The 21,050-nt window shown below is 43.7% G+C and overlaps 6 protein-coding genes across 16 annotated transcripts; 2 read left to right on the top strand and 4 right to left on the bottom strand.

The window, feature by feature from the left end:
- Positions 1-46: 46 nt before the first annotated feature.
- dynlt5 (dynein light chain Tctex-type family member 5) lies at positions 47-1,978 on the top strand. 3 transcript variants are annotated; one of them, XM_029131124.3, is made up of 5 exons: positions 47-183; positions 475-614; positions 720-811; positions 1,091-1,215; positions 1,299-1,978. In XM_029131124.3, exons 2-5 carry the CDS (start codon positions 502-504, stop codon positions 1,500-1,502), a joined length of 534 nt encoding a protein of 177 aa, XP_028986957.1. In that variant the 5' UTR covers positions 47-183; positions 475-501; the 3' UTR covers positions 1,503-1,978. The 3 variants fall into 3 exon arrangements, with proteins under 3 accessions (XP_028986957.1, XP_028986958.1, XP_028986959.1); XM_029131125.2 differs by having other exon boundaries at positions 153-294; XM_029131126.3 differs by lacking the exon at positions 47-183 and adding an exon at positions 235-372.
- On the bottom strand, positions 1,757-4,001 carry LOC114844071 (relaxin-3-like). The gene is made up of 4 exons (XM_029131127.2): positions 3,864-4,001; positions 3,181-3,307; positions 1,979-2,105; positions 1,757-1,893 (listed from the first exon to the last, which is right to left on the bottom strand). The coding sequence occupies exons 1-4, from the start codon at positions 3,878-3,880 to the stop codon at positions 1,757-1,759; spliced, it is 408 nt and encodes a 135-aa protein (XP_028986960.2). The 5' UTR covers positions 3,881-4,001.
- On the top strand, positions 3,219-9,430 carry mier1b (mesoderm induction early response 1b, transcriptional regulator). Of its 6 annotated transcripts, none has more exons than XM_029131106.2 (13): positions 3,219-3,332; positions 4,107-4,131; positions 4,472-4,620; positions 4,740-4,931; positions 5,187-5,316; positions 5,436-5,500; positions 5,750-5,822; positions 5,909-6,060; positions 6,167-6,248; positions 6,356-6,450; positions 6,700-6,875; positions 7,235-7,362; positions 7,622-9,430. In XM_029131106.2, exons 1-13 carry the CDS (start codon positions 3,324-3,326, stop codon positions 7,936-7,938), a joined length of 1,593 nt encoding a protein of 530 aa, XP_028986939.1. In that variant the 5' UTR covers positions 3,219-3,323; the 3' UTR covers positions 7,939-9,430. The 6 variants fall into 6 exon arrangements, with proteins under 6 accessions (XP_028986939.1, XP_040924014.1, XP_028986942.2 ...); XM_041068080.2 differs by lacking the exon at positions 3,219-3,332 and having other exon boundaries at positions 3,992-4,131; positions 6,700-6,747; positions 6,829-6,875; XM_029131109.3 differs by lacking the exon at positions 3,219-3,332 and having other exon boundaries at positions 3,992-4,131; positions 6,829-6,875.
- A 192-nt stretch (positions 9,431-9,622) lies between these two features.
- LOC114844068 (nucleotide sugar transporter SLC35D1-like) lies at positions 9,623-12,060 on the bottom strand. Of its 3 annotated transcripts, XM_029131122.3 has the most exons (13): positions 11,788-12,057; positions 11,295-11,328; positions 11,126-11,212; positions 10,984-11,051; positions 10,834-10,905; positions 10,702-10,770; positions 10,522-10,624; positions 10,364-10,456; positions 10,219-10,286; positions 10,061-10,139; positions 9,895-9,977; positions 9,773-9,825; positions 9,623-9,687 (listed from the first exon to the last, which is right to left on the bottom strand). In XM_029131122.3, the coding sequence occupies exons 1-13, from the start codon at positions 11,985-11,987 to the stop codon at positions 9,677-9,679; spliced, it is 1,020 nt and encodes a 339-aa protein (XP_028986955.1). In that variant the 5' UTR covers positions 11,988-12,057; the 3' UTR covers positions 9,623-9,676. The 3 variants fall into 3 exon arrangements, with proteins under 3 accessions (XP_028986955.1, XP_040924016.1, XP_040924015.1); XM_041068082.2 differs by having other exon boundaries at positions 10,522-10,770; positions 11,491-11,925; XM_041068081.2 differs by having other exon boundaries at positions 10,522-10,770; positions 11,126-11,328; positions 11,788-12,060.
- Positions 12,061-12,610: 550 nt separating this feature from the next.
- LOC114844065 (plasminogen activator inhibitor 1 RNA-binding protein-like) lies at positions 12,611-17,895 on the bottom strand. Of its 2 annotated transcripts, none has more exons than XM_029131120.2 (9): positions 17,469-17,895; positions 16,684-16,864; positions 16,307-16,447; positions 16,004-16,075; positions 15,606-15,680; positions 15,152-15,329; positions 14,944-15,009; positions 14,660-14,845; positions 12,611-14,252 (listed from the first exon to the last, which is right to left on the bottom strand). In XM_029131120.2, the coding sequence occupies exons 1-9, from the start codon at positions 17,722-17,724 to the stop codon at positions 14,193-14,195; spliced, it is 1,215 nt and encodes a 404-aa protein (XP_028986953.1). In that variant the 5' UTR covers positions 17,725-17,895; the 3' UTR covers positions 12,611-14,192. The 2 variants fall into 2 exon arrangements, with proteins under 2 accessions (XP_028986953.1, XP_028986952.1); XM_029131119.3 differs by having other exon boundaries at positions 14,660-14,848; positions 17,469-17,889.
- A 258-nt stretch (positions 17,896-18,153) lies between these two features.
- hsd17b7 (hydroxysteroid (17-beta) dehydrogenase 7) lies at positions 18,154-20,977 on the bottom strand. The gene is made up of 9 exons (XM_029131121.3): positions 20,810-20,977; positions 20,222-20,425; positions 20,027-20,119; positions 19,820-19,934; positions 19,277-19,471; positions 19,063-19,167; positions 18,911-18,967; positions 18,717-18,815; positions 18,154-18,616 (listed from the first exon to the last, which is right to left on the bottom strand). The coding sequence occupies exons 1-9, from the start codon at positions 20,842-20,844 to the stop codon at positions 18,500-18,502; spliced, it is 1,020 nt and encodes a 339-aa protein (XP_028986954.1). The 5' UTR covers positions 20,845-20,977; the 3' UTR covers positions 18,154-18,499.
- Positions 20,978-21,050: the final 73 nt, after the last annotated feature.

Genomic DNA, 21,050 nt, shown 5'->3' with positions numbered 1-21,050 from the left:
AAACATCTATTGATGTTCGTTTTCTCAACTGTCTCCTGGAAATTTTCTGTCGCTTTAACGCCCTCGTACTCGTAACCATGGAAACCCTTCCCAATGCCTGATGGTTTATGGTTGCTATAGCAACGCCAAGCCTAGTGCCGCTAGCATTGCTTTGTTTTACTAGGTTTGAGAGGCCTGGAATCGGTAAAAACGAATTCGATTCTCTTAAATATTGCATGTGTACGATCATATGTCTTCAAGTCAAGACCCCAGACTAGACCAGACGCTATTAGCGTTGTCGTTACCTAGAAGCTGGTAGTTTCCTTTTTCGTTTAAATACAGTTAGCTAGCATTAGCTAACGTGCTTTTCATACTCAGTTTGTTTGCAGACAGGTCTGTTTGATATGAGATGGACCTATACTAACTGTACACTCTATTATGCTTTGCTACTCAGTTTATGCATGTCCAAGCTAATGTTACATTTTCATACTGTAGATACAAGCTAAAGAATAGGAAGCTGTGATGTCTGACCTTCTTAAAGACAAGTCCCAAAGGAGAGAGAAGAGGATAGGGAAGGTTCCCTCAGAGGCAGGCCATGGAGGAAGAGGCAAAGAAACAACGGGCAAGACCAAGGAGTAAGTACACAACACATGTTATACCAACTGTCATTGTACTTCCATCTATCATCACATAATTCTTATTCACAAATTCTCATGTTGCTTCTTGATTGTGTCTTTTAGCTCTGTAAGTACGGTATCATACATGGATGAACTAGGACACCATGATGACAATGCTCGTATGGCTGTAACTATGGAGAACACCTACCAGTTGGGTGAGATAATGTTCATCCCAATGATGCTCTGCACCAGCCTCAGTGCTATCCCCCTGCTTTAACTGTAAATAAACACATTCTTACATTCTTTTAGCAGAGACGATCTATAGATGAATTCACCAGGTGATTGATTGTATACTTAACCACCGTCATGACGTTTTACGTAAATGTCCATCTTAATACAATCTACTGGTACATGTAGAATACCAGCCGGACAAGGGTAGGAATATGTTAATTCAGTTTGAGACAACTTATTGAATTTCAGTTTCTGAACCACAGGACCTTACAAACGCTTCCCTGTACCTGCTGTCACAGACATATTGAAGGACGTACTAACCAGTTACCTTCAACAAGAAAAGTATGAAGTAGAGTGGTCTCAGAAAATGACCAAAACAATATGTGAGGTAAATAAAACAACTTGCATATCAAATGTTATCTTAAAACGTCTGTCTTATCAAAGTTAATTGTTTTGACTTGCATACTGTAGGTGATAAGAGCTCGTGTGAAGGACCTCATGATCCCCAGATATAAGATAGTCGTCCTCGTCCACATTGGCCAGCTCACTGGACAGAGCATGCAAATCAGCAGCCGATGCCTGTGGGACGCATCTAATGACACTTCCGCCTCTTACTCTATCAAGAACAGCTCTCTGTATGGAGTGGCAACTGTCTTTGCCGTTTACTTTGAGTGAACCACAGCTCTTGCGTGTTATCTGATAGTAGCATACTGTAGGTTTTATTTTAGTTACAGTTCTTCGCAGATACAAAGGCTGCTGCTGTTTAAACTGTTTTTACATACTGTTTATTTTGCCAATCAAAAAGCTGAGAACATAACAATTTAAAAACAAGATTCACAAAATATCTTTATACCAGCATGGGTAGGAAATTACATTACTATTATTTAACTTTGGAATAATGGCGACAGATAGAGTTTCTGAGGATGTCTTTAGCAGAGCATGAACAGGTCACTCCTTCGACAGCCTGTCTGACAACACGCAGCTATCAAGGCCTGGTTTTGGTCACGCCAGTGACGATCTATCGTTGGCATCTCTGTCTTCTTTAGGACATTTAGCTGCTTGTTGCCTGCCAAGAGATATCAATCTTTATTTTAGAGACATGAAATAAACCTCAACATTATTAAAAGAAATTAAAGCCGCTGTGTACTGACCATCTGGCAAAATGTCCTCCTCTGACATCAGTCTTCTCCATCTGGATCCTCCACAAGTGTACACCAACGCTCGAACAAATGCCCGGCCACACAGCTTCAGTGTGTTTGCGTTATCCTGTGTCTGAACCTGAGCAACAGACAGAGCACAAAGCAATAGCGTAATCAGGAGTAGGGACTTCATGGAGATGCAAGCTGTTGAGGTACTATACAGAAAGACCTAAACAACCTCTTCTGCAGATACTCAGGGAACATCTGTCCTTTTATGTTTAGCCTCCAGTGATGTCACACATTATACCTGGTCAATTCTAAGGAAGCAGGGTGCGTTATCTTAAGTAACTATTGTGTCTTTTCAGCGACGGATGTAACCAAGGCCTCTAAGGATCTGTGTGGGAATCTAGACCACAGTGATGATCCCTAATAGACTACATTTTCATGAATGTTAAAGAGAAATAACTGCTCTTTTATGTCTAAACTGCAAGGATTTTATTGCCATGGATTTAGCAAAGTGTTTCCTAATGGATCACTTTACTTATCCCTCCTGCAACAAAGTGAGGTGATGACTCTATACATAGCAACGTGGTGGAGTGTGTGGCCGCTATCAGGAACATAAATCAGTGATTCTGAGACGAAATGCTGCAATAACAGGTTCACTTGTCAGATTAATCTGTGTCACGGAATAGAGTTGACTTGGAAATAGTCATTTCCACCCATGTCTAAATATCACGGGTGGGCAAGTAATTTCACATCCTAAACTGCACATATATATATATATATATATATATATATATATATATATATATATATATATATAAACACGTACTTAAACAATCATGAATCCTGAAAATAAGAAAATAAACTGTCAACACACACCTGCATTATTTGTTATGTTCTCATGTCTTTAACTACTTTGTAGTATGTATTTATGAGATTATTATCGAGAATGCACACACACACACACACACACACACACACACACAAACACACACACACACACACACACACACACACACACACACACACACACACACACACACACACACACACACACACACACACACACACTTTCCAAATTTATTCACATTTCACATAAACCTGCCGCTTACTATTGCACAGAATGTTATTGATTGTTTTGAAGAATTATGTATATGGATCTTGGATCTTGTGTATATGTGAAGTCTGTCAGTTGTTGTTTATGGCTTTACCGTGACATCATATGTTTTCAATAATGTCTGCATATCAGCGCACCCTGCCTCGTGAAGCGTAGTGCTCTTCATACTGCGGGTGGGCGGGGCTTTACATCCGGGAACTACCCTGACCCCTGGTGTGACCCTGCAGGATTGCAAACATGGCGGAGGTAAGAAAGTGAAATAAATATTCCAAAAAAAGTATTTTATACTGGAGCATAGTTAGTTCAGTTGATTGCGCACGTCGTTTGTGTATGAAAGATTTAATACACGAACTTAAGAACCGCCTATTTGCATAGCTAGAAAACAGCCAGTTTTACCCATAAACCTGTTTAGTAAAGTTCGGATTTAGCTAGGTTAGCTGCGCTAGCCCTGACGTAGGGTAGTAGCGACGTTAGCAATGTTACTTCGCGGGCTTGTTTAACAATACTTGGCTTTCAAAATAACGCCTGCAGTTACATATTTATCAGTGGCGCCGTGGCTGGATGTATTTCATGAGTTTTAGTTGTAGGACTGGTTAATGTCGGGCTAACCAGGACGTGTTAGCGAAACGTAAAAATAAGAATTAGCCTGCAACTTGTAATGTAAGTTAGCCAAGAGAGTAAATTAACTCGGTGAGAACTCTCTTGTGGAAATCCGCGACTGAGTGCAGGCGGTAACCGACGATGAACTGATGATATGGACTTCATTAAGCCTAATACCTAGTCTTTCCCCGCATGAAGTGGTGATAGTCCTTTTTGTTTCTTTTCTTGTTCGGTGCAGCCAAAACTTAGGACACAAGGTCGAGCGCGCTTTTTGTGGACTACCATCAGTGTCCCCTTCCAATAAGCACTTTGATATAGCATCATACACACAGCGACGAGCCGTTACCGATAATTAATCCACTGACACATTTGCTACTGGGTCTGTTCTCTGATTTTATGTCCCTCCTATCTGTTTTCCAGCCCTCCCTCGGGAATTCGAGCCCAGGTATACTATTAGTTTTTTATGTTGCCTTTTGTTCCTTGTCCTGCGGTTTCTCCACTCAAGTCCCCGAATTGATTGTTAAATAAGGCATTTTCATCTGAGTATTTAGAAATTTAAAGAATTTAAATATATATATATATATACGTTTTGATGACATGTGTAGTTATTGAAATGGAAAAAAAACAGAGTTGTAATATTTTTGACATAGTATTCCTTTTCACCTCAGTATCAGAAAGGTTAAACAAATAATATACTAATTAAATGTGCTCCTATTTATATTGAATAAATGTTTGCATCCCTCACTCCAGTCTAAATTTGCATCTTCATTGTGGGGTTATTTTAGGAGGTTCAGCAGGTTCCGATGACCATGATTTTGACCCATCAGCAGACATGCTTGTCCATGACTTTGATGATGAACGCACATTGGAGGAAGAGGAAATGTTGGAGGCATCAGATGAGACCAATGCCAATGAGATAGAAGATCTTGCTAGGGTGAGTTTAAATATAAGAAATTATACACATATATTATTATTATATGTAATGTTTTATTTATTTAAATGTTATATTTTCCTTTTAAATGCTAGAAAGCACTGCCACTTGTTTTATAACAGGAAGGAGAAATGCCCATTCATGAATTACTAAGCCTGTATGGTTATGGGGGAGGTTCACCAGCAGATGAGGATGAAGAAGAAGAGGAGGAGGAGGAACCTGAGGAAGAAGAGGATGATGAGGAAGATGATGAGGAAGAGGACCCTGATAATGATGAAAGCAGCAGAAGCACTGGTGAATTGAAGAGAAATGAGGTGAGGATGAGGAAGATGCTGTTTTGAGTTTCTTGTTTGTGATTTGCAGTATTAAAATGTAAATAACAAGAAAATTTATGAAACTATCAGGTTCATACCTGTTAAAACCTGTGCTGCCTTTGTTTAAGACTAGGTACTTTTTGAGACAATTTGTGTATTTCAGCATACCCCCCCCCTTTTTGACATGATTCTAGTTAGAGATAAGAGTTTTAAACATTTGATAAGTTGTCCTGTGTTGACTGGTATTTTTTTTAGGTTGAGAGTGTTAAGAACTCATCAGCAAAGATCGACGAGGTCCAGAAAACCTCTGAGGGTCGCACACGCTCAGTCAGGTCCCTTGGTACAGCCGACCTGATTCGTCCTCAGAAATTAATGTATTTTGAAAGTATGTGCCATTTTATTATGTTTTATTATACCTCAGCATTGCACATGCTTATGTTTGTGTCAGAAAATGGTGCAAAATTTGAGATTATCCTTAGAAATATGTATTATGTTGCATCTCAGGTAACGAAGCAGAGGAGGAGTCTGATGAAGATGAAGACTATGTTCCATCTGAGGATTGGAAAAAGGTATGTTAGAACCTTAAAATACAGTACAGCGCATGCAAGATTACTATCCCGAACTACTTTAAAAGAGAAATCATTTCCTAGGGAAAATTATTATTAATAATAATAATAATAATAATCTAAATGTATGCTGACAATTTACTCCATTTTTAGTTTCATATCAAAATGTTTTGAATTCAATCCTTGTATTTGTACTGTCCAAGCAGGTTGATTCTACAGCTTGAGTAAAAACTGAAACATTTTTCCCCGCAGGAAATTATGGTGGGCTCCATGTATCAAGCAGAAACTCCTGTTGGCCTCTGTAAATATAAAGACAATGAAAAGGGTGAGCTGGTTTGTTTGTGTTTTAACATCTGCAGCTTGTCCATTTGTCATTTCAGAACATTGACAGTTTGTGAATTTGTATTGTAGTTTACGAAAACGATGACCAGTTGTTATGGAACCCAGAGTGTCTCCCGGAAGACAAAGTTGTGGAGTTCTTGACAGAGGCATCGAGGCGAACGGGGGATGAGAAGGGAGTGGATGCAATCCCTGAGGGATCTCATATCAAAGATAATGAACAGGTGAGATAAAATCATTTGTAGCATTCTTCTTGTCAATGGACTACAAACTGTAAATAACAGTTGAAAGTTTTTCTTATGCTGTTGTTGTTTCTTTTTGTCTTTGTAGGCATTGTATGAATTAGTGAAATGTGACTTTGACACAGAAGAAGCTTTAAGACGACTTAGGTTTAATGTAAAAGCAGCCAGAGGTAAGTAGACATCTAATATGACTTGCATTTTTTAAATTGTTAAATATATTTAGTTACTAAAACAAATTCATATGTTAATGTGAAATTAACAGTCGTCTCTTTAACAGAGGAGCTGTCTGTCTGGACTGAAGAGGAATGTAGAAACTTTGAACAGGGACTTAAAGCTTATGGAAAAGATTTTCATTTAATACAGGCCAACAAGGTAAGAATTGCCAGTTCAGTTTATTTTTTCATGATGACCTGTACATGATTTATATTGTATTTTGTTTTGATTATGCTAGTTATTCAAAATTATGTTTGCGTTTGCTGTTACATGGCTGTTAGATTGTAATTTGTGTTTTGAGATGCGTCCTATTTTTGTTTTTACTGTATAGTAGATATAACTTTAACACAGTTCCAGTCAGTCATTTGAATGTCTTTTTATTTGAAATTGTACCGACTATCTTTTCAGGCAATGTTAATAATGGCCATTTCATGTCTGCTGATTAAAATCTTTCAGGTGAGAACTAGGTCTGTAGGAGAATGTGTGGCCTTTTATTACATGTGGAAGAAGTCTGAGCGTTATGATTTCTTTGCACAGCAAACCAGACTTGGGAAAAGGAAATACAACCTTCACCCTGGTGTAACGTGAGTTTATTTTATTTTTTTAGATTTAGTTGTGAAAATCTAAATAATATAAATAATATAAAACTATAAAATAAATTATTTCTTCTTTAAGAAATGTTTTTTATGTTTGAAGTGAAACTGAAAATAGTTTTTATATCAAAAACTGGTTGTGTAATAATTAAATTCCTTTAACTGATTTTTTTTTAATATTATAATTGTTTAATAGAGTTGTAATATTGATGTATTGTCATCTTCAATCAGAGTAGTATTACAGTTAATCTAGAATTCGCCTGCAGGCATTTGTAGAAAACACATGTACTTGCTCCACACCACTAGCTGGGATTGTGTTTAACTGTCTATGTGCTGCTGTGTGTCATCAGAGACTACATGGACAGATTACTTGATGAGACAGAGAGCGCAACTTCCAGTAGGGCGACGTCACCTCCTCCTACCACCTCCAGCAGCAGCACTAGCCACTCTGAGAGGGAAGACAGCAGCAGTCAGAACGGTGAGCTAAGTCTGAAGAGTGCAAGCAACAGATATAGGATGTTTCCACCTGTCAGGATAGAAAAAATAGACTGTACAACTACAGAGAGTGGAGACAGTTCAGGGGGGTGATTTTTGGCCACATCTTGAGGTTTATGTGTCTATAGTTAAAATGCTAGAAATGTAAATCCAAATGAAAACTATATGCCAATATATTACTGCACTTTTCATCTTGGCTGCTTCAGTGCTTTATTCATTTACCCACTCACCATTCCTGACAGGTATCACGAGCCACAACTCGAACCATCCAGTAGACGGTGCTCAATTGCCCCCAGCAAATCCAGCCAAACCAGAGTCACTTCAGTCTAATGGTCCCTCACATCCACTAGCGGAAGCACCTCCTCCCATTCCAGACAGCTCCAACTGCTGCAGCCTGTCCTCCACAACCAGCCACGAAAGGAACGGTTCTCTGGAGCCTCCACTGCTCCACAGAGACCCGGAAGCAGCATCACAAGAGAGGCCGACCAAACGCTGCAGAATGGAGGCAGAACTACTGGGCCAAAGTGAAGTGGAACCATCCCGAACACAGGAGAACTAGAAGCTCCATTAGATGCTGATGTGGAGTGAAAACCATTCTCTCTGCTTTCTATTTATAGCAGTGAAGGGTGACAAAGATATGGACAATGAGCCCTGTTCGTCCTGCGAGAGCACTATCTCCTTAGGGCAGAGACTCTAAAGTAAGGTCAGAGGTCAGAAAGAAAACTCACCTTGAAGATCACAGCCAATCATGCTGCAAGTGGTCCTACAGACGTAGCAGTAGTTGGCCCACTGTCCCTCCAACACATTTTTAATGTACTGACTGCCTGCAAAGCTCATCCCAAAGTACCACAAGTCCATGACGCCCCCAAATCATCAATTCATCGCCTTTTTTTTTTCCTTTTTTGGAGACTTCGACAATTTTCCAAGGATTTGCTTCTTTTCTACTTGTACTAAAGAAATAAAAATCATCAGTGATATTTTTTTACACAGAGCTATTTATATTTTTTAACAAAAAGAAATCTATGACGAGTAATTACTGTTCAAGCCATTTGCGCATTTGAAGAAAATGTTAACAATTTATGTGCTTAAGTTGTCAAAAAGAGACAAAGTAGGCAGACACAAAATGAGCAGGCGGGTGCTGCCGCCAGCCCACTTTAGTTGCACTTTGATTGTATGTTTCTCATCTTTCCTGACAAGGAGTGGTGATAAAACCCAGCAGAACGACATGATTACTCCCCCACCTCTGAATGCGCTCCGGCTTCTGTCACGGCTTCGTTCGGTTAGAATAAATAAACCAGTGGGTCGGTCCTCTTGAGGTTTGTTCTATGTGAAGCAGCTGACATCAGTGATGTCCTGTATTTTAACTCATCATGTAGAAGATGGCTGTATTTTTGAATTTCATAGTGAGTGCTTTGCTCAACGCTTTTGTTTTTACTAGACAGGATATTTGTGATTTTTATTGTAAAGTTTGTAAAGATTTCTTACCTTGAGCAGTTGGTACATTTTTATAAATGTCTGTTCATCCCTGGATCTTCTGGTCTTCCTCATCGATCAACTGTTGTGCTTATTTTTTATTTTTTTTTGCCTGTGCTGCTCTGGGGTGGATGTAATGAGAAGAGTAGCCATTCCTCATTCGCTCTCGTTTGGCAGCACTTCCCATTCCCGTGTGAACTGCTTGTGACACCAGACCCCCTCTCGTGTAGAGCGGAGCCCCACGTTGTGGTTCAATCCGCGGCTTGTGCTTCTGGTCACAGTGCTCGACTGACATTTCCAGTCTGTACGTGGACAGAGCGGGTCGACCTGGGGGAACCTCAGCTTGTTTTTGGTACAGCAACTCTTCAGCTTAATCTGCTTTACATTGTACTTCAGCTTTGAACTCACAGTCACAAATTAAGATAAGTTTGTCTCAGATAGTGGTCACCCATATAGATGTTTTCTTTGTCTGTTGGATGATTTATTTTTTTCTCTGTAAATGACATTAATAAAAGTGTATTACAAGACTGGCTATGGATGGAATAACATTGTTTATATTTAATAAACGTATTAATGAAGCTGAGTTGTTGATCAGTTTTAATAATCATGTAATGATAAAGGCAGTTTGTAATAATGAAGAACTTTCCTTAAATTGCATCAATTTATTGATCTAAGTATAAAAATAAAATAATTAAACCCATTCATTGACGATAATGATAAATAGCTTTCTGCAAAGCAAATACATGATGTTCTAAAATGTGTCCACATACAGTAAATGGATAATATGACGTGTAGGTGATCTTGTTGGATCAGAGCTCCAGGGTTTAGGCCTTTTCTGGTAAACAGGGACACACACGACACACGGTTCTTAAGTCATACATTACTTAAACAAATAAAACCATAGGAAAGCTCGTTCTTACTCGTCTGCTCCTGTGTGAAGGTGATGTAGGAGTACACCAGGCTCCCAGCAATGCTGCAGCAACATTTACAGATTAGCCAAGAACCAAACGCTGACGGCGGCGCCACCAGGCTGCGTGTTTACCTGATGTTTAGACCGAGGAAGTTGGTCCAGGTGAATATGTAGTCTCCACCGAACACCATCCCGATGTAGGTCACCACAATATTCTGTAGGAGACACACACACACACACAGAGTCACTGCTGCGTCTGCACCGGCGACGCCAGCCGATCGCGAGCACGTCCACTCACCTTGATGCAGCCCACGATGGAGGTGGTGAGCGCCGAGTTGTACTGCGTGCACAGCATGATGGAGTACATCAGAACGAAGCTGTGCGGCACATGCGGAGGACACGGTTAGTTTGTGCTAGCGCCGCGGGCGAATGACGGGGAGGCCGCGTTCACTTTACCCCATGACACAGGACAGCGCGAACTGCGCGGCGAACAGCTGATCGGACCAGCCGCGATACTCGGACCCCTGCGGCCACACGCGCACACGTCAGAGCAGTCAGACGCACACTCACGCAGAACCCAGTTTGCTAAACGAACACTCACTAGTTGCAAGTCTCCTGAGAAGTAGGCGTAGGCCACAGTGGGGAAGAGCATGATCAAAGCGTTGTAGTACAGGAGGCCATACTTGCCCAGCTCCTGTGGAGACAGCAGTATTTGAACGTGTACAGTGTGTACTGCAGCATCGCTGAGGCTCCGCTCACCCTCGACTCCAGCTTCTGCTTCACGTAGGCGCCGCTGGCCGCCGTCAGCGCGTTGTTCAGCATGATGAAGGCGTAGCCCTCCAGGTCAAAGGTCAGGTCGGCGCTAAGCGGGGGACACGTGACACCGGCTTGTTGACAGGAAGTCGTGTAACGGCGGCGTGCGGCCGTGGGGCGTCTTACCTGGCAGCGACGAAGGCGCCAAGGATCATGGTGAACACGGTGGCTTTGACCGAGGGGGAGAAGGTCTTCCTGTGAGGAGAGGAGGCCGTTAGAACCGTTCACCTGTGAACACACGTGCTGCAGTGGACTTACTTCAGTAGAAGCCCCTCGAACACCATGGTGAGAAGAATGCTGAACCTCCTTAGAACCGTGAACATGGGCAAACTGAGGATGGGAAAGAAACGCTAGGACGTTATCCGAGATTCAGATCAAGGAGGAAACTGCGGGATTAAAAGCTCTAACTTGAGTCGCTGCGTCCCGAACAGCCCCGATATTTGATTCCCGACGTACAGCAGAGGCAACGGGAACATCTGGAAGGAGAGGAAACGAGGCGTGAAGCTGGGCCGTTTGACGCGGCCGCTACCTGGAGGCCTCTCGCCGTCACCTTGCGCGCGACGCTCAGGTCCGGGTCTGGAAACGCTATGACGCCCAGCATCTTCCCGGTCCTCAGCACCACAACGGTGGCCAGCATCTGTGTGAGTCACAGCAGGAGACAGCGCGTGGGGCTCGGAGGCCACGTAAGAGGCAGCGACGGGGCCACGCGGCAGACTTACTTGACCGATGCCAACACATGTTGATGATGGGAACCTGTGAAAACATATAGAGGAAGTAATGTCATGTTATCTTTACTGTTTAAGCGCTGATCATTTTGAAAGTTACCGCAGCTTCTGTACAAAAGGCCCTGTTAAACCATCTACATAACACTTTCAGTTGTAATTGAGTAATTATATGAAAGTTAAAAACTATTACCTGTTGTAAACATGTTGACTACTGCTTCCAGTTCAACGTTAGAATCACGCAAATGAGAAAAATGCATCCCAACTCCCGTACATACTACCGTGTGTAGCAACAAAGTTCATCTCCAACAGCTACTCGTTGACGTGAACATCTGTGCACGTATTAACCCCTCAGGCCACTCAGCCGCTGCAGTGAATCCAACTTCCGGAGGAGGTTGAGTTTTGGACTCCTCGTGCCTCCATTAACTCCGACAACGCCGTCAGAAGCGCCTGTAAACATCTGGGCGGACTGTGCACTTTGCACCTTTACCTGTAACTAGTGAGGACGCTTTTGTTGACCACAACGATGAGAAACGAGCTTATCCCGTAGAATCCGGCGGCCAGCAGCTTGGCGGCCGCCGCCGACGTGTCGCCGGACGCGCCTCCTCTCGAGGCAGACGCTCCTTCTGGTGGCAGCTCCGCGTCCCTCGAGGAGCTCGGCTCAGCGCGACGCTCGCGGGTCGTCGACATCGCTCACGCGAATCGAAGACCAGCGGAAGACCGTGCGGAGGGCTCCTGCGCATGCGTACAACGGTGTAGCCTAACCGACATGGGATTTTTTCCCACGACGAACCCGGAAACGCAGGGACGGGAAACCTCTTGCACCAGCCAGCCACATTTCTTGTGTGTTTGAGTTTTCAGGTCATACTTTATGCCAAAATGCTCTAAACTAAAAAAGGAATTTACATACACAGATACAAGAAAGTACAGTATACTGCTGCTTAAAAGCCTCATTGGTATTTAGAAACATTATGGCTATGGTATGGTTGTATTGTTTAGCTCTGGATTCAACAAAACTGATCTAACTAACTATAAAGACAACGAAAAATAAGGCACTTCAGCATACACAACTATTATCCACAGCCATCACATCTTTCACATACAGTATATAGGCTTTACTATCAGGCTGCTGCATTGAAGTGCAACAATTTTAGTTACATTTACTCTGACTATTAGCTGGTAAATGCAGTGTTTACACCCCGCTTACTCCAGCCATGAGAGGCACAAATTAAAGTTTGAAGCAACAGCAGCATTATGTTCACACCTTGAAATCGCAGTATTGGTTCCAAACAAACCAAAGAGCCACTGGCAGGTACATGTAACACCTCTAAAGCAATTTATTAGAACAGGGATGTTTGCAGAGAAAGATTCACCGTCATGTGGCTCAAACAGTCCTACAAAAACCGCCCCAGCCGTCTGTATCAGTGCATCACCAGCAAGTCTTTGCAGAGCACAGCATGTAAAGCTTCAAATTCACTTGTTTTGCATGACCCTCCCACCCCAACGTGAAATATACCCGCTTTTGTTTCAAGAAAACGCTCACTGGAAATGGTGACACAGGAGGCTAAAAGCATTAGCTCACATTACATTCTGTAGCGTGTGATTGTTCCACCATGACAGCTCATATTTCTTTCAGACAAATTATGCATCGGTGCTGCTGAGCTGACAAAATAAAACAAATATGGTAAAGATGGAGACGGGGAGGAAAAACAATCTTCAGCGGACAGGTGCTGATAAAACCAAGCGCCTTTAGATCTGAAAGACATTACAGATAGTCTAAAAGCAAGATATGTTCACGGTATATCAATCACTCACCTAGATTTAACACTCACTTCTCAGGAGACAGAACTACTTCAGGTGAGAACTTGGTACCTGTTGTTCACAGATAGCAAGTTCCTATCAAAGAAATACTTAAATTCTAAGTAACTAACAGTCAAATTCACACATTTGGCTTCACATTGCTGCACGCTCACGCTCACACTCACACGCACACACACACACACACACACACACACACCCTTAACAAAAAATACCATATAGATTCAGTGGTCCAGAATTTACAAGTAGTACAGTCCATATGACCTAAGAGGACCAGCCTAAAGTTAAACATTGGACCCTGGGACACCCTGAAAACATGGGTAGCACATTTGGATCAGGGGATACAAATCAACACTAACCACTGGTCCACCCAAAAAGGCGAGCTATTTAAAAAAAAAAAAAAAAAAGAGGGAGAAGAGGCATTTACTTTTCACTGCACAACAAGCAGAAAAATATCAAGCTTTCCTGATTACCCATCCTGAATTTGCGCCTTACAAAAACTATGGGTAGTCAGGGTCAGCATAATTACACTTTAAGATGCATGTTAAGCCATACTTCGAATGTCTACTATAAGATTTTAATGTAGTGTAGTGCTACCACATCAGTGTGTATTACTGGGGAAGAGAACTCCAGAATAAAGTCTAAGATGACTTCATAATACTGAGCTACAAAAAAAAAAAAAAAAAAAAAAAAAAAAAAAAAAAAAAAAAAAGATACAGCACACACTTCAAACTAATCGCAGAAATTCAAGCAGCACAAAAAAAGTCGATGAAGTATGCATAATCTCTGGAAAAAAAAAAGAAAGAATGAAAACATCCCTGTTTTCATGTTCCTAAATACAAAACTTCAGTGTAACAAGAGGTCCTTTTCTGCCTTTGTTGTCTTTTGCTCTCCTTTAAAACAGGTTAAAATTTAGTCCTCTGGTTGTGAGAGTGGTATGGGATGACAGTCTTTGTTGTCATTAAATCTCTTTTTTTTCTGTTTTCCTATATACTTGAAGATGTGGTAAGCATGCAAGCCTCGTAGAGGAGGTGCCCGGAGGGGCTGATGGGTGGGCTGGTGATGGAAAAGGAGCCACTAGGCCAGGGCTGGGAAGGCCTCAGGGTCATCCACGTTGGGGACTGACACTCCGCTTGCCTGGAAGGGAACAAGACAGGGCTGGGGTTAAAACTGGTCACGTTACCATTATGAATGTTTTTGTGCAATTAAATATTTTTTCACAGGTCTGTTCAGTTCTAAGAGATGAGCATGAAGTGAAGTTGACATCCACACAGAAGTTGTAAATATGAGTGTTGTCAAATCAATGCATAGTAAAAATGTCAGATGGATCAACTTCCACATAGATCTTATGTCAGGGGTTCTTACACTTTGTGGGTTTTGCATCAGACACTGTGCTCACTGGTTTGTTAATCCCAGCATATCCATGTTCCACAGCAGGTTTTCCATGTCAGTGGTTTTAGAGCCTGATCAGTCAATGAGCTCACTCTTTTGTTGTTGGAATACTAAACCATTGTTATTGCAGCAATAACAGCTTTTACCGTTACCTTTTCGGACCGTCCTCCCCCACGTGCTGTCCTGCTGCCTCCTGCTCCGCGGCCCCCCCTGCCCCCACGTGATCCGCCACGCCCGCGGCCGGGGCGACCCAGGTCTCCAAAGTTGATCTCCAACTGAGATGTGATGTCATTGGCTGGTTTGCGGAAGTGGTGATCGCTTGACTCATCGGAGGTTCCCTGCTGGTAAAAATGATCACCACATCAAAGTTAATACAAACCACTAAATGTTTTCACGGACTGTGAGGACGTCAAACTAGAGAGAGAACTACAGGCACCTTGTGATACAGAGTGTGAGAGTCTGCTTCTGTTTCTGAAGCGTCAATCAAAGCACCAACAGGCCTCTGAAAGTTAATCACAAGAAATACCAGCACTAAATTAGTCACAAATATCTTTTAACAAATGTGCCCCTAAAATCGTATAACACTGGCATCACAGTAAGGATAAAAAGAAAAGTATTGTGATGATATAAAGCACCATTCTTACATCTTCACTCTTGGACTTGTGCAGCACGTATCCTTTCTTCCACTGGCTGTCGGCTCCCTCGTTGGGCTTACGGATGTTGAACTCCACCTTGGTGCGCTCCTTGTCCTGCATGGCCTTCCACTCGTCCAGAGTCATTTCTTTGGGGCCTTCGTTTTTCACCTCTTCAACCTCATTCTCCCTGAAAGCCAGCACACAACAATGTAGGAACCAAGGCCTCAAACTGCCAATCCTCTTAGGATTAGAGAGCATGTATACAGCTGAGGCCAAAGGGCCAGCAATAATGTTGATCCCATTTGCACCAAAGCTTTGCCACAAAAAAAGCTGAAATAATGTGTGACAAAGAACAACTTAACAAATCCATAAGGAAAACATTATGATGTACTGATAATTTGCACAACTGATTCTCAATGTTTTTTTAACTTAATATACAACATGACAGGAGACAGACACTCACTTGTTTTCAGAGCCAGCAGGTGCATTTTCCTCTCCTTCTGGAGTCGTCTCAGGAGCTGGAGTCTGTTCAGCCTCACTGCAAACAGACAGACAGTTTGAAGCTATATGAATCTAACAGTCCAGGCTGGACAGAGGAACAGAGCTGACCACTACAAGAAGAACTTGAGCAAAGTGGGCAGTGCAGGCAGTGTTTATAACAAACAGCTTTAAAATAATGTGTAACCATTCCACAATGGCCCAGAGTAGGGTTACAGTTGTCACAAACACAGCATTCAGAGACACTATGACATTAGTTGGGTCACAAAGCTGGCGAAGTCTGGACATATCACAAGTGTATAATTATCTTGCAGACAGTAGTGCTCAGATAAACAGGCCATGTGTCTCTTTGTGATAACTCACCTCACTTCTTCCTTCACATTGCCCCAGTTGTGTGAGCCACTGCCGCTGCGCTTCTCCTCACTTTTTAGATTGCTGGAGCAAACAAGACAGGAAAACAACACAGATGTATAAAACACAAGCCGACAATGAGGGTTCTTCTAAAAAGTAGCCCTCACATCTGCAGCGAAAATAACGTACAAGTCATATTATTCCGAGGGGTCAATGAGAAACGGCCAAACGGCTCAGAGAATGAAGTGATGGTACAAACAACAATCACACCCTGGGAAGTAGCCATTCGAAAAACTCATGGTTGCTCAGACTCACGATTTGTCAGTGCCGCTGTGTCTGTCAAAGTCGCGTTTCCCGCGGGAGTCGAAGCCGTCTCCTCGGCCCATGCCCCGTCCTCTTCCACCACGCCCGCCCCGGCCACCACCACGCCCTCTGGGGGGCCTGTCTCCAGAAGGCCTGGTGGGCACAGACAAATAATGGTGTGATCAACGTGCCCCTGTGCTGTCAACGTGTGTGCGAAGAGCAGCTCAGCAGCAAGAACTGGCAACGGCTCCTGTGGTGTGATGTCGAGGTTCTAAACGCTGCGATTACATCTGTAGCTGCAGACACTTAATCTTTGCACACACCCCCACACTGATCACACCAGGCAGCATGTTCAAATGTTATCCTCGTCGTTCGTCACCAGCACCTACTTGTCTGCGGAGAACTCGCCACCCCCCTCAGCCTTCTCCTCGGTGGGCTTCTCAAAGCGGCGCTCTCGTGGGGGTCTCCGGTCCTGTCTCTTCTCTCCGGGTCGGCCTTCACCCTGCCCGCTGGGGGGCTGGCTGCCAGGCTGGCCCTGTTGGTCTGCTCTCCGGCCCACCCGCCTGATACCTGCAAAGTAGAGGAGCAGAGATCACATTTAAAATGGTCAGGTTTTCAGTGTGTGTGCACAAAAAACACAATTGCCATGCAAAGCAACCGCTTCAGCTGCTGATGAGGACGCTGCCGATGTCATCACCTGCAGCACATTTGTGACCACACTGCAACTAGTAACGCACCTGCCTCACAGGTGTCCTCAACTTAGTTCTCCAGTGTTCTAAAGTGAAATGTTAGACCTGCGACCGGGATCAATTCAAACTAAGAGCGATGCGTCTGGTGACGATCTCCAGCTGCTGTGGGCGCTGCGCAGCCAGTGCACGGAGCATCGGGTAACCCAACACGGCACCGTCCTCTCCGAAGCGGCTGCAGACCGCTTCTGCGACACGGGCTGGACCGGTGCGTTCCGCCCCGAGCGCCGGACCCGCCGCCGCGCGTGGCTAAACCCCAGCCCCGGGAGGAATTCATTAGCAGCCTCTGCTCCAAGCACAATAGAGACCGGAGGAGTCCGTGTTGCCGCTCGCGCCAGCTAACGCGGCTAACGGGAGCGCACATGACAGCAAACGGACGGAAAATAAACACGCAGCGCACATAAAGAGGGGACAGCCGAGGCGTGTACCTTCTTTCTTAAGGGGGACTGGAGGCTGCGGGTCCTCCTTCTTGTCCAGCAGCGGGTTCTTCCTGTCCTTCTGCGACTCCTTCTTCGGCTGCTTGGCGGCTTGAGCCGCGGTCTTAGTGGAGCCAGCGGCGGCCGCCTCCTTCTTCTTGTTTTCTGCAGCCTTCAGGATCTCAAACGGGTCAGACTCGTCGTCCAATAGCTGGTCGAACCGATTGGTTACGACGCAGCCGAAGCCGTCTTGCAGGTGTCCGGGCATGATGGCGCCCCTTCAGCGGGATTCACCTCCGATTCTACGAGGCTTGATGCGAACAATTCGCAGGATGCGGCCACAAGATGGCTGGGAGAGCTGCCTCTTCTCTTCCGGTGCGAGCAGCATCCGGGACATTGTGGAGCGCGCACCAATCTGCACGCGCCGTGGCCGCAATGTTTTTATTTACATTACGTAACGACGGGCCTCTGATGTAGTCCTAGAATAATCAGGGTTTTAACGTCTCCGAGGACGCTGCATGTAAAAGCTTTTAGGCTTTTACGTTACGCTAAAAAATACATTTTTTAGTATATGTTGATGGTCAAGTTTGAACGTTTAAAACACATTTCAACCATGTTTCACTTATTAAATGTTCATGTACAGTCTTACCATCAAAATACACGTGTTCAAGTAAATAAAATACACAGAAAGTCTGACTGATTGAGGTATTTTGTTTTAATAAGGTACCAAAACATTAGCAGAACACGCCAACATGAATTGTTTTTCCTCATTTATTATAAGGAGTATTTTGTAGCAGGCTGACACTGAGCTTTGTGTCTCAGTGGGTCATTTATGAGCTGGTAGTAGGTTTTGTGTGTAATACTGACGTCCTGATGTGTGATGATGACAGTCTTAAATAAATAAAAGCGAACAACTCAATGATTTGAGTCGAGTTTACAGTAGAATGTCGCAGCTTGTGTGAATATTGGTAAAGGTACAGAGGCACAGTAGGCTTTATTCAAAACACAGCAAACTGAAAATAAGTTCTGAGAATCTTCTCCTTTTAATATGTCTGAGCTTCGGTATCAGCATTTCTCTCACTCAGTTTCTTTCTCATTACTCTCTCAAGTTCAAGAAGTTTGTCATAGAGGATCTCAGATGTTTCATCATCGATGTCCATCTGAAACAATAATGCGCACATATTAAAATTAATTGCTTATCAATGAGGCACTACTCTTACATATTACTTCTGTATGATCTAGTAGCCTATGGTTACTCACTTGTCGAGGTATAGTGTAGTTTATTCCACGTGCTGATGTCAAACTGTGATACTTTGCTCTTGGATCTAGAGACTCTGGTGTTTGAAGAAATAGCCAGTGCTGTGAACAACCAGAGCAGGAATCTTTGTTTGTAGTGCGTTCATTAGAAAGCAATAATGTAGAATGTACAGTAATGAAGCAGACTAAAAACACACCAGTGCCTCCGCTCCGTTGTATGGTGTCAGTGTAAACGTGTTAGTGAAGATCCTGATCTGTTCAGCATAAGAAGAAACACATATTCACACACATATGTTTCACAGACACCAATGAAAACAAAGTTTGCTGATGATAATCAATAAGAACCCACCAAATACATGATTGGCATGATGAGAGTCCAGAAGAATGAGGGCAGGATACCATAGGTCAGATTAGTCATCACCAGTCCGGGGCATATTACTGAGGAGAACAGGCCCTGCCACAAATAAATACAAAGCATGTGCTATAGTCTTAATGGGGCTACATATCCCTCCCTCATCTATATAATCTAAAATTTTGGAACAAACCGATGACAACAGACAAACCTGGCTGTTCTTGTGTTTGTTGAGCGCCAGGCTGACCATGTCTGATGCATACTTTGAGGAGCTGTAGGGCTCGCTTCCATTCCTGTGTTGCATGTCCTCGATGCTGAATGCAGAGCGCTGCGCATTACTGGAGGAAGTCCACACTACCCTGGATATGTGACCCGTCTGGCATAGAAGAGGCTCCAGCTCCCTGATCTGGGACACAGATATGTTAATGTCAACAGGGAAACTATACAAGTACAGGAACGTGGCCATTACTTTGTATGGGATTTGCATGGGGGGAGCGTAGTTGGATCATCAGAACGTTCAATCCCTTGTGCTTTAAAAAATGATGATTTTTGTCAACTCAGCTTGAACCTAACATCCTTAATTTAGGTGATCCTAACCATGTTCTCATTAAACATGTAACAAAACGCAGATAAGATAATATAATAAGATTAATATTCAATATGAATCATTTAACATTCATGTGATGTGGAAACGTGTCCTTAGTTTGGTTTTATGGTTATTTGAATTGTGTGTGCAGTCTGTGTAATACATTACCAGGAGAAAATGGCCAAACAGGTTGGTTGCAAAAACTTCCTGCAGACCATCTGAGTTGAGGCGGTCCTGCTGGGTCAGTATACCTTCTGCTGTCGCAAACATGTTGATGGCATTCCTGCAGTGAGAGGGGAACGGCGTGTTCATGGCCACACAGCTTCAGGCTGTGCCAAGATACACTTAAGTCATGAGCTGTCTCTGGACGTTTACCTGGAGAACAGCCCTTTGAAAAAAGCTCCTATATCCACTTGTGGATTGGGCATAATTCCTGCATTTAGATACAGAAAGTCAATCTTGTTGTACCTGTTGAAAACGCAAATGTTTATTAATTACATTCCCCTCATGCATTTACAATCACAGTCAAAAGGCTAAAAGCCAGTGTATGGAGGTGGCTGTGCTGTCTACCTGGTCTTGACCTCCTGAGCAGCAGTGAACACTGACTGCACGGAGCCCACATCGAGGTGCAACAGATCCACGCGGGCGCCGGTGTGAGAGGTGAGCAGAGCGGCGCGGGCAGCCTCCGCTCGCCTCATGTTTCTGCAGGCCAGGCAGAGCCGCAGCTGGCTGTCCACGGCCAGCAGCCGCTCGCACAAGGCCAGGCCGATGCCACTGCAGCAGGGAGACAGTCAGAAACGAGGCAGTGCAGCAAAACGCACAAGACCAGAAACACACATCATTTGCATTTACTCCATTGGATTTCATGCTTTTAGAAGGAGGTAGTATTTTTTGTGTATTGTTGAGACACTGCTCGTTTAGGATGTTTGTTTGTTTGTTTAAAGCTCAGATGCACAGTTTCAGACCACAGACGTACAGTAAGGAGTCAGAGCAGACTGTGAACGGATGAATAATTTAACGGGAGAGATCCCGAAGACGTCTGTTGTCACGTTACACCCTCACATTTCCAGTGTGACACCCAGGTGACGACACGGCGCGATAATCAAGTGCATGAACCGTTATTAAAGCATTTTTACTAAAGCATTTTCTCGGACCCACCTGTTTGCGCCGGTCACAATAACAACTCTCTCCATGTCCGTTTACGTGAAACAGAAGCAGACGAAAGACGAGAGACCGAGTGAAAACGGGCAGGAACCGGGATCGTACTGCCCCTCGTCCGACTCAAACCTACCGGTACGGGAACGCGTAGATAAGTGGCGTGGTTAAACGTCGGCCACGCGCTGACCAATCAGACGCTGCTACGGGGAGCGAGGAGGCCCAAAACGACTAAAAGGCGCAG

This window comes from Betta splendens, chromosome 17, assembly GCF_900634795.4.
Source record: "Betta splendens chromosome 17, fBetSpl5.4, whole genome shotgun sequence".
In the NCBI taxonomy this organism is placed as follows: domain Eukaryota; kingdom Metazoa; phylum Chordata; class Actinopteri; order Anabantiformes; family Osphronemidae; genus Betta; species Betta splendens.
The sequence above is the reverse complement of the archived record's forward strand: the minus strand, read 5'-3'. Positions and strand labels throughout refer to the sequence as shown.

Excerpts from the sequence above, each read along its gene's own strand:
- mier1b (XM_041068079.2), top strand. The coding sequence starts at position 4,083 with ATGTCCCTCCTATCTGTTTTCCAGCCCTCCCTCGGGAATTCGAGCCCA. Across the intron at positions 6,061-6,166 it reads ATATCAAAGATAATGAACAG|GCATTGTATGAATTAGTGAA; the intron begins GTGAGATAAAAT and ends TTGTCTTTGTAG. Across the intron at positions 6,876-7,234 it reads AACCTTCACCCTGGTGTAAC|AGACTACATGGACAGATTAC; the intron begins GTGAGTTTATTT and ends GTGTGTCATCAG.
- dynlt5 (XM_029131124.3), top strand. The coding sequence starts at position 502 with ATGTCTGACCTTCTTAAAGACAAGTCCCAAAGGAGAGAGAAGAGGATA. Across the intron at positions 812-1,090 it reads GGAGAACACCTACCAGTTGG|GACCTTACAAACGCTTCCCT; the intron begins GTGAGATAATGT and ends TCTGAACCACAG. Across the intron at positions 1,216-1,298 it reads TGACCAAAACAATATGTGAG|GTGATAAGAGCTCGTGTGAA; the intron begins GTAAATAAAACA and ends TGCATACTGTAG.
- LOC114844068 (XM_041068081.2), bottom strand. The coding sequence starts at position 11,987 with ATGTCGACGACCCGCGAGCGTCGCGCTGAGCCGAGCTCCTCGAGGGAC. Across the intron at positions 11,329-11,787 it reads AGCGTCCTCACTAGTTACAG|GTTCCCATCATCAACATGTG; the intron begins GTAAAGGTGCAA and ends ATGTTTTCACAG. Across the intron at positions 11,052-11,125 it reads ACCTGAGCGTCGCGCGCAAG|ATGTTCCCGTTGCCTCTGCT; the intron begins GTGACGGCGAGA and ends CTCTCCTTCCAG.
- LOC114844071 (XM_029131127.2), bottom strand. Across the intron at positions 2,106-3,180 it reads TGAAAACATATGATGTCACG|GTTCAGACACAGGATAACGC; the intron begins GTAAAGCCATAA and ends TCTGTTGCTCAG. Across the intron at positions 1,894-1,978 it reads GGAGGACATTTTGCCAGATG|GCAACAAGCAGCTAAATGTC; the intron begins GTCAGTACACAG and ends ATCTCTTGGCAG.
- LOC114844065 (XM_029131119.3), bottom strand. The coding sequence starts at position 17,724 with ATGCCCGGACACCTGCAAGACGGCTTCGGCTGCGTCGTAACCAATCGG. Across the intron at positions 16,865-17,468 it reads AGTCCCCCTTAAGAAAGAAG|GTATCAGGCGGGTGGGCCGG; the intron begins GTACACGCCTCG and ends TCTACTTTGCAG. Across the intron at positions 14,253-14,659 it reads GGGGAGGACGGTCCGAAAAG|GCAAGCGGAGTGTCAGTCCC; the intron begins GTAACGGTAAAA and ends GTTCCCTTCCAG.
- hsd17b7 (XM_029131121.3), bottom strand. The coding sequence starts at position 20,844 with ATGGAGAGAGTTGTTATTGTGACCGGCGCAAACAG. Across the intron at positions 18,816-18,910 it reads ACAACGGAGCGGAGGCACTG|CACTGGCTATTTCTTCAAAC; the intron begins GTGTGTTTTTAG and ends GGTTGTTCACAG. Across the intron at positions 18,617-18,716 it reads ACTACACTATACCTCGACAA|ATGGACATCGATGATGAAAC; the intron begins GTGAGTAACCAT and ends TTATTGTTTCAG.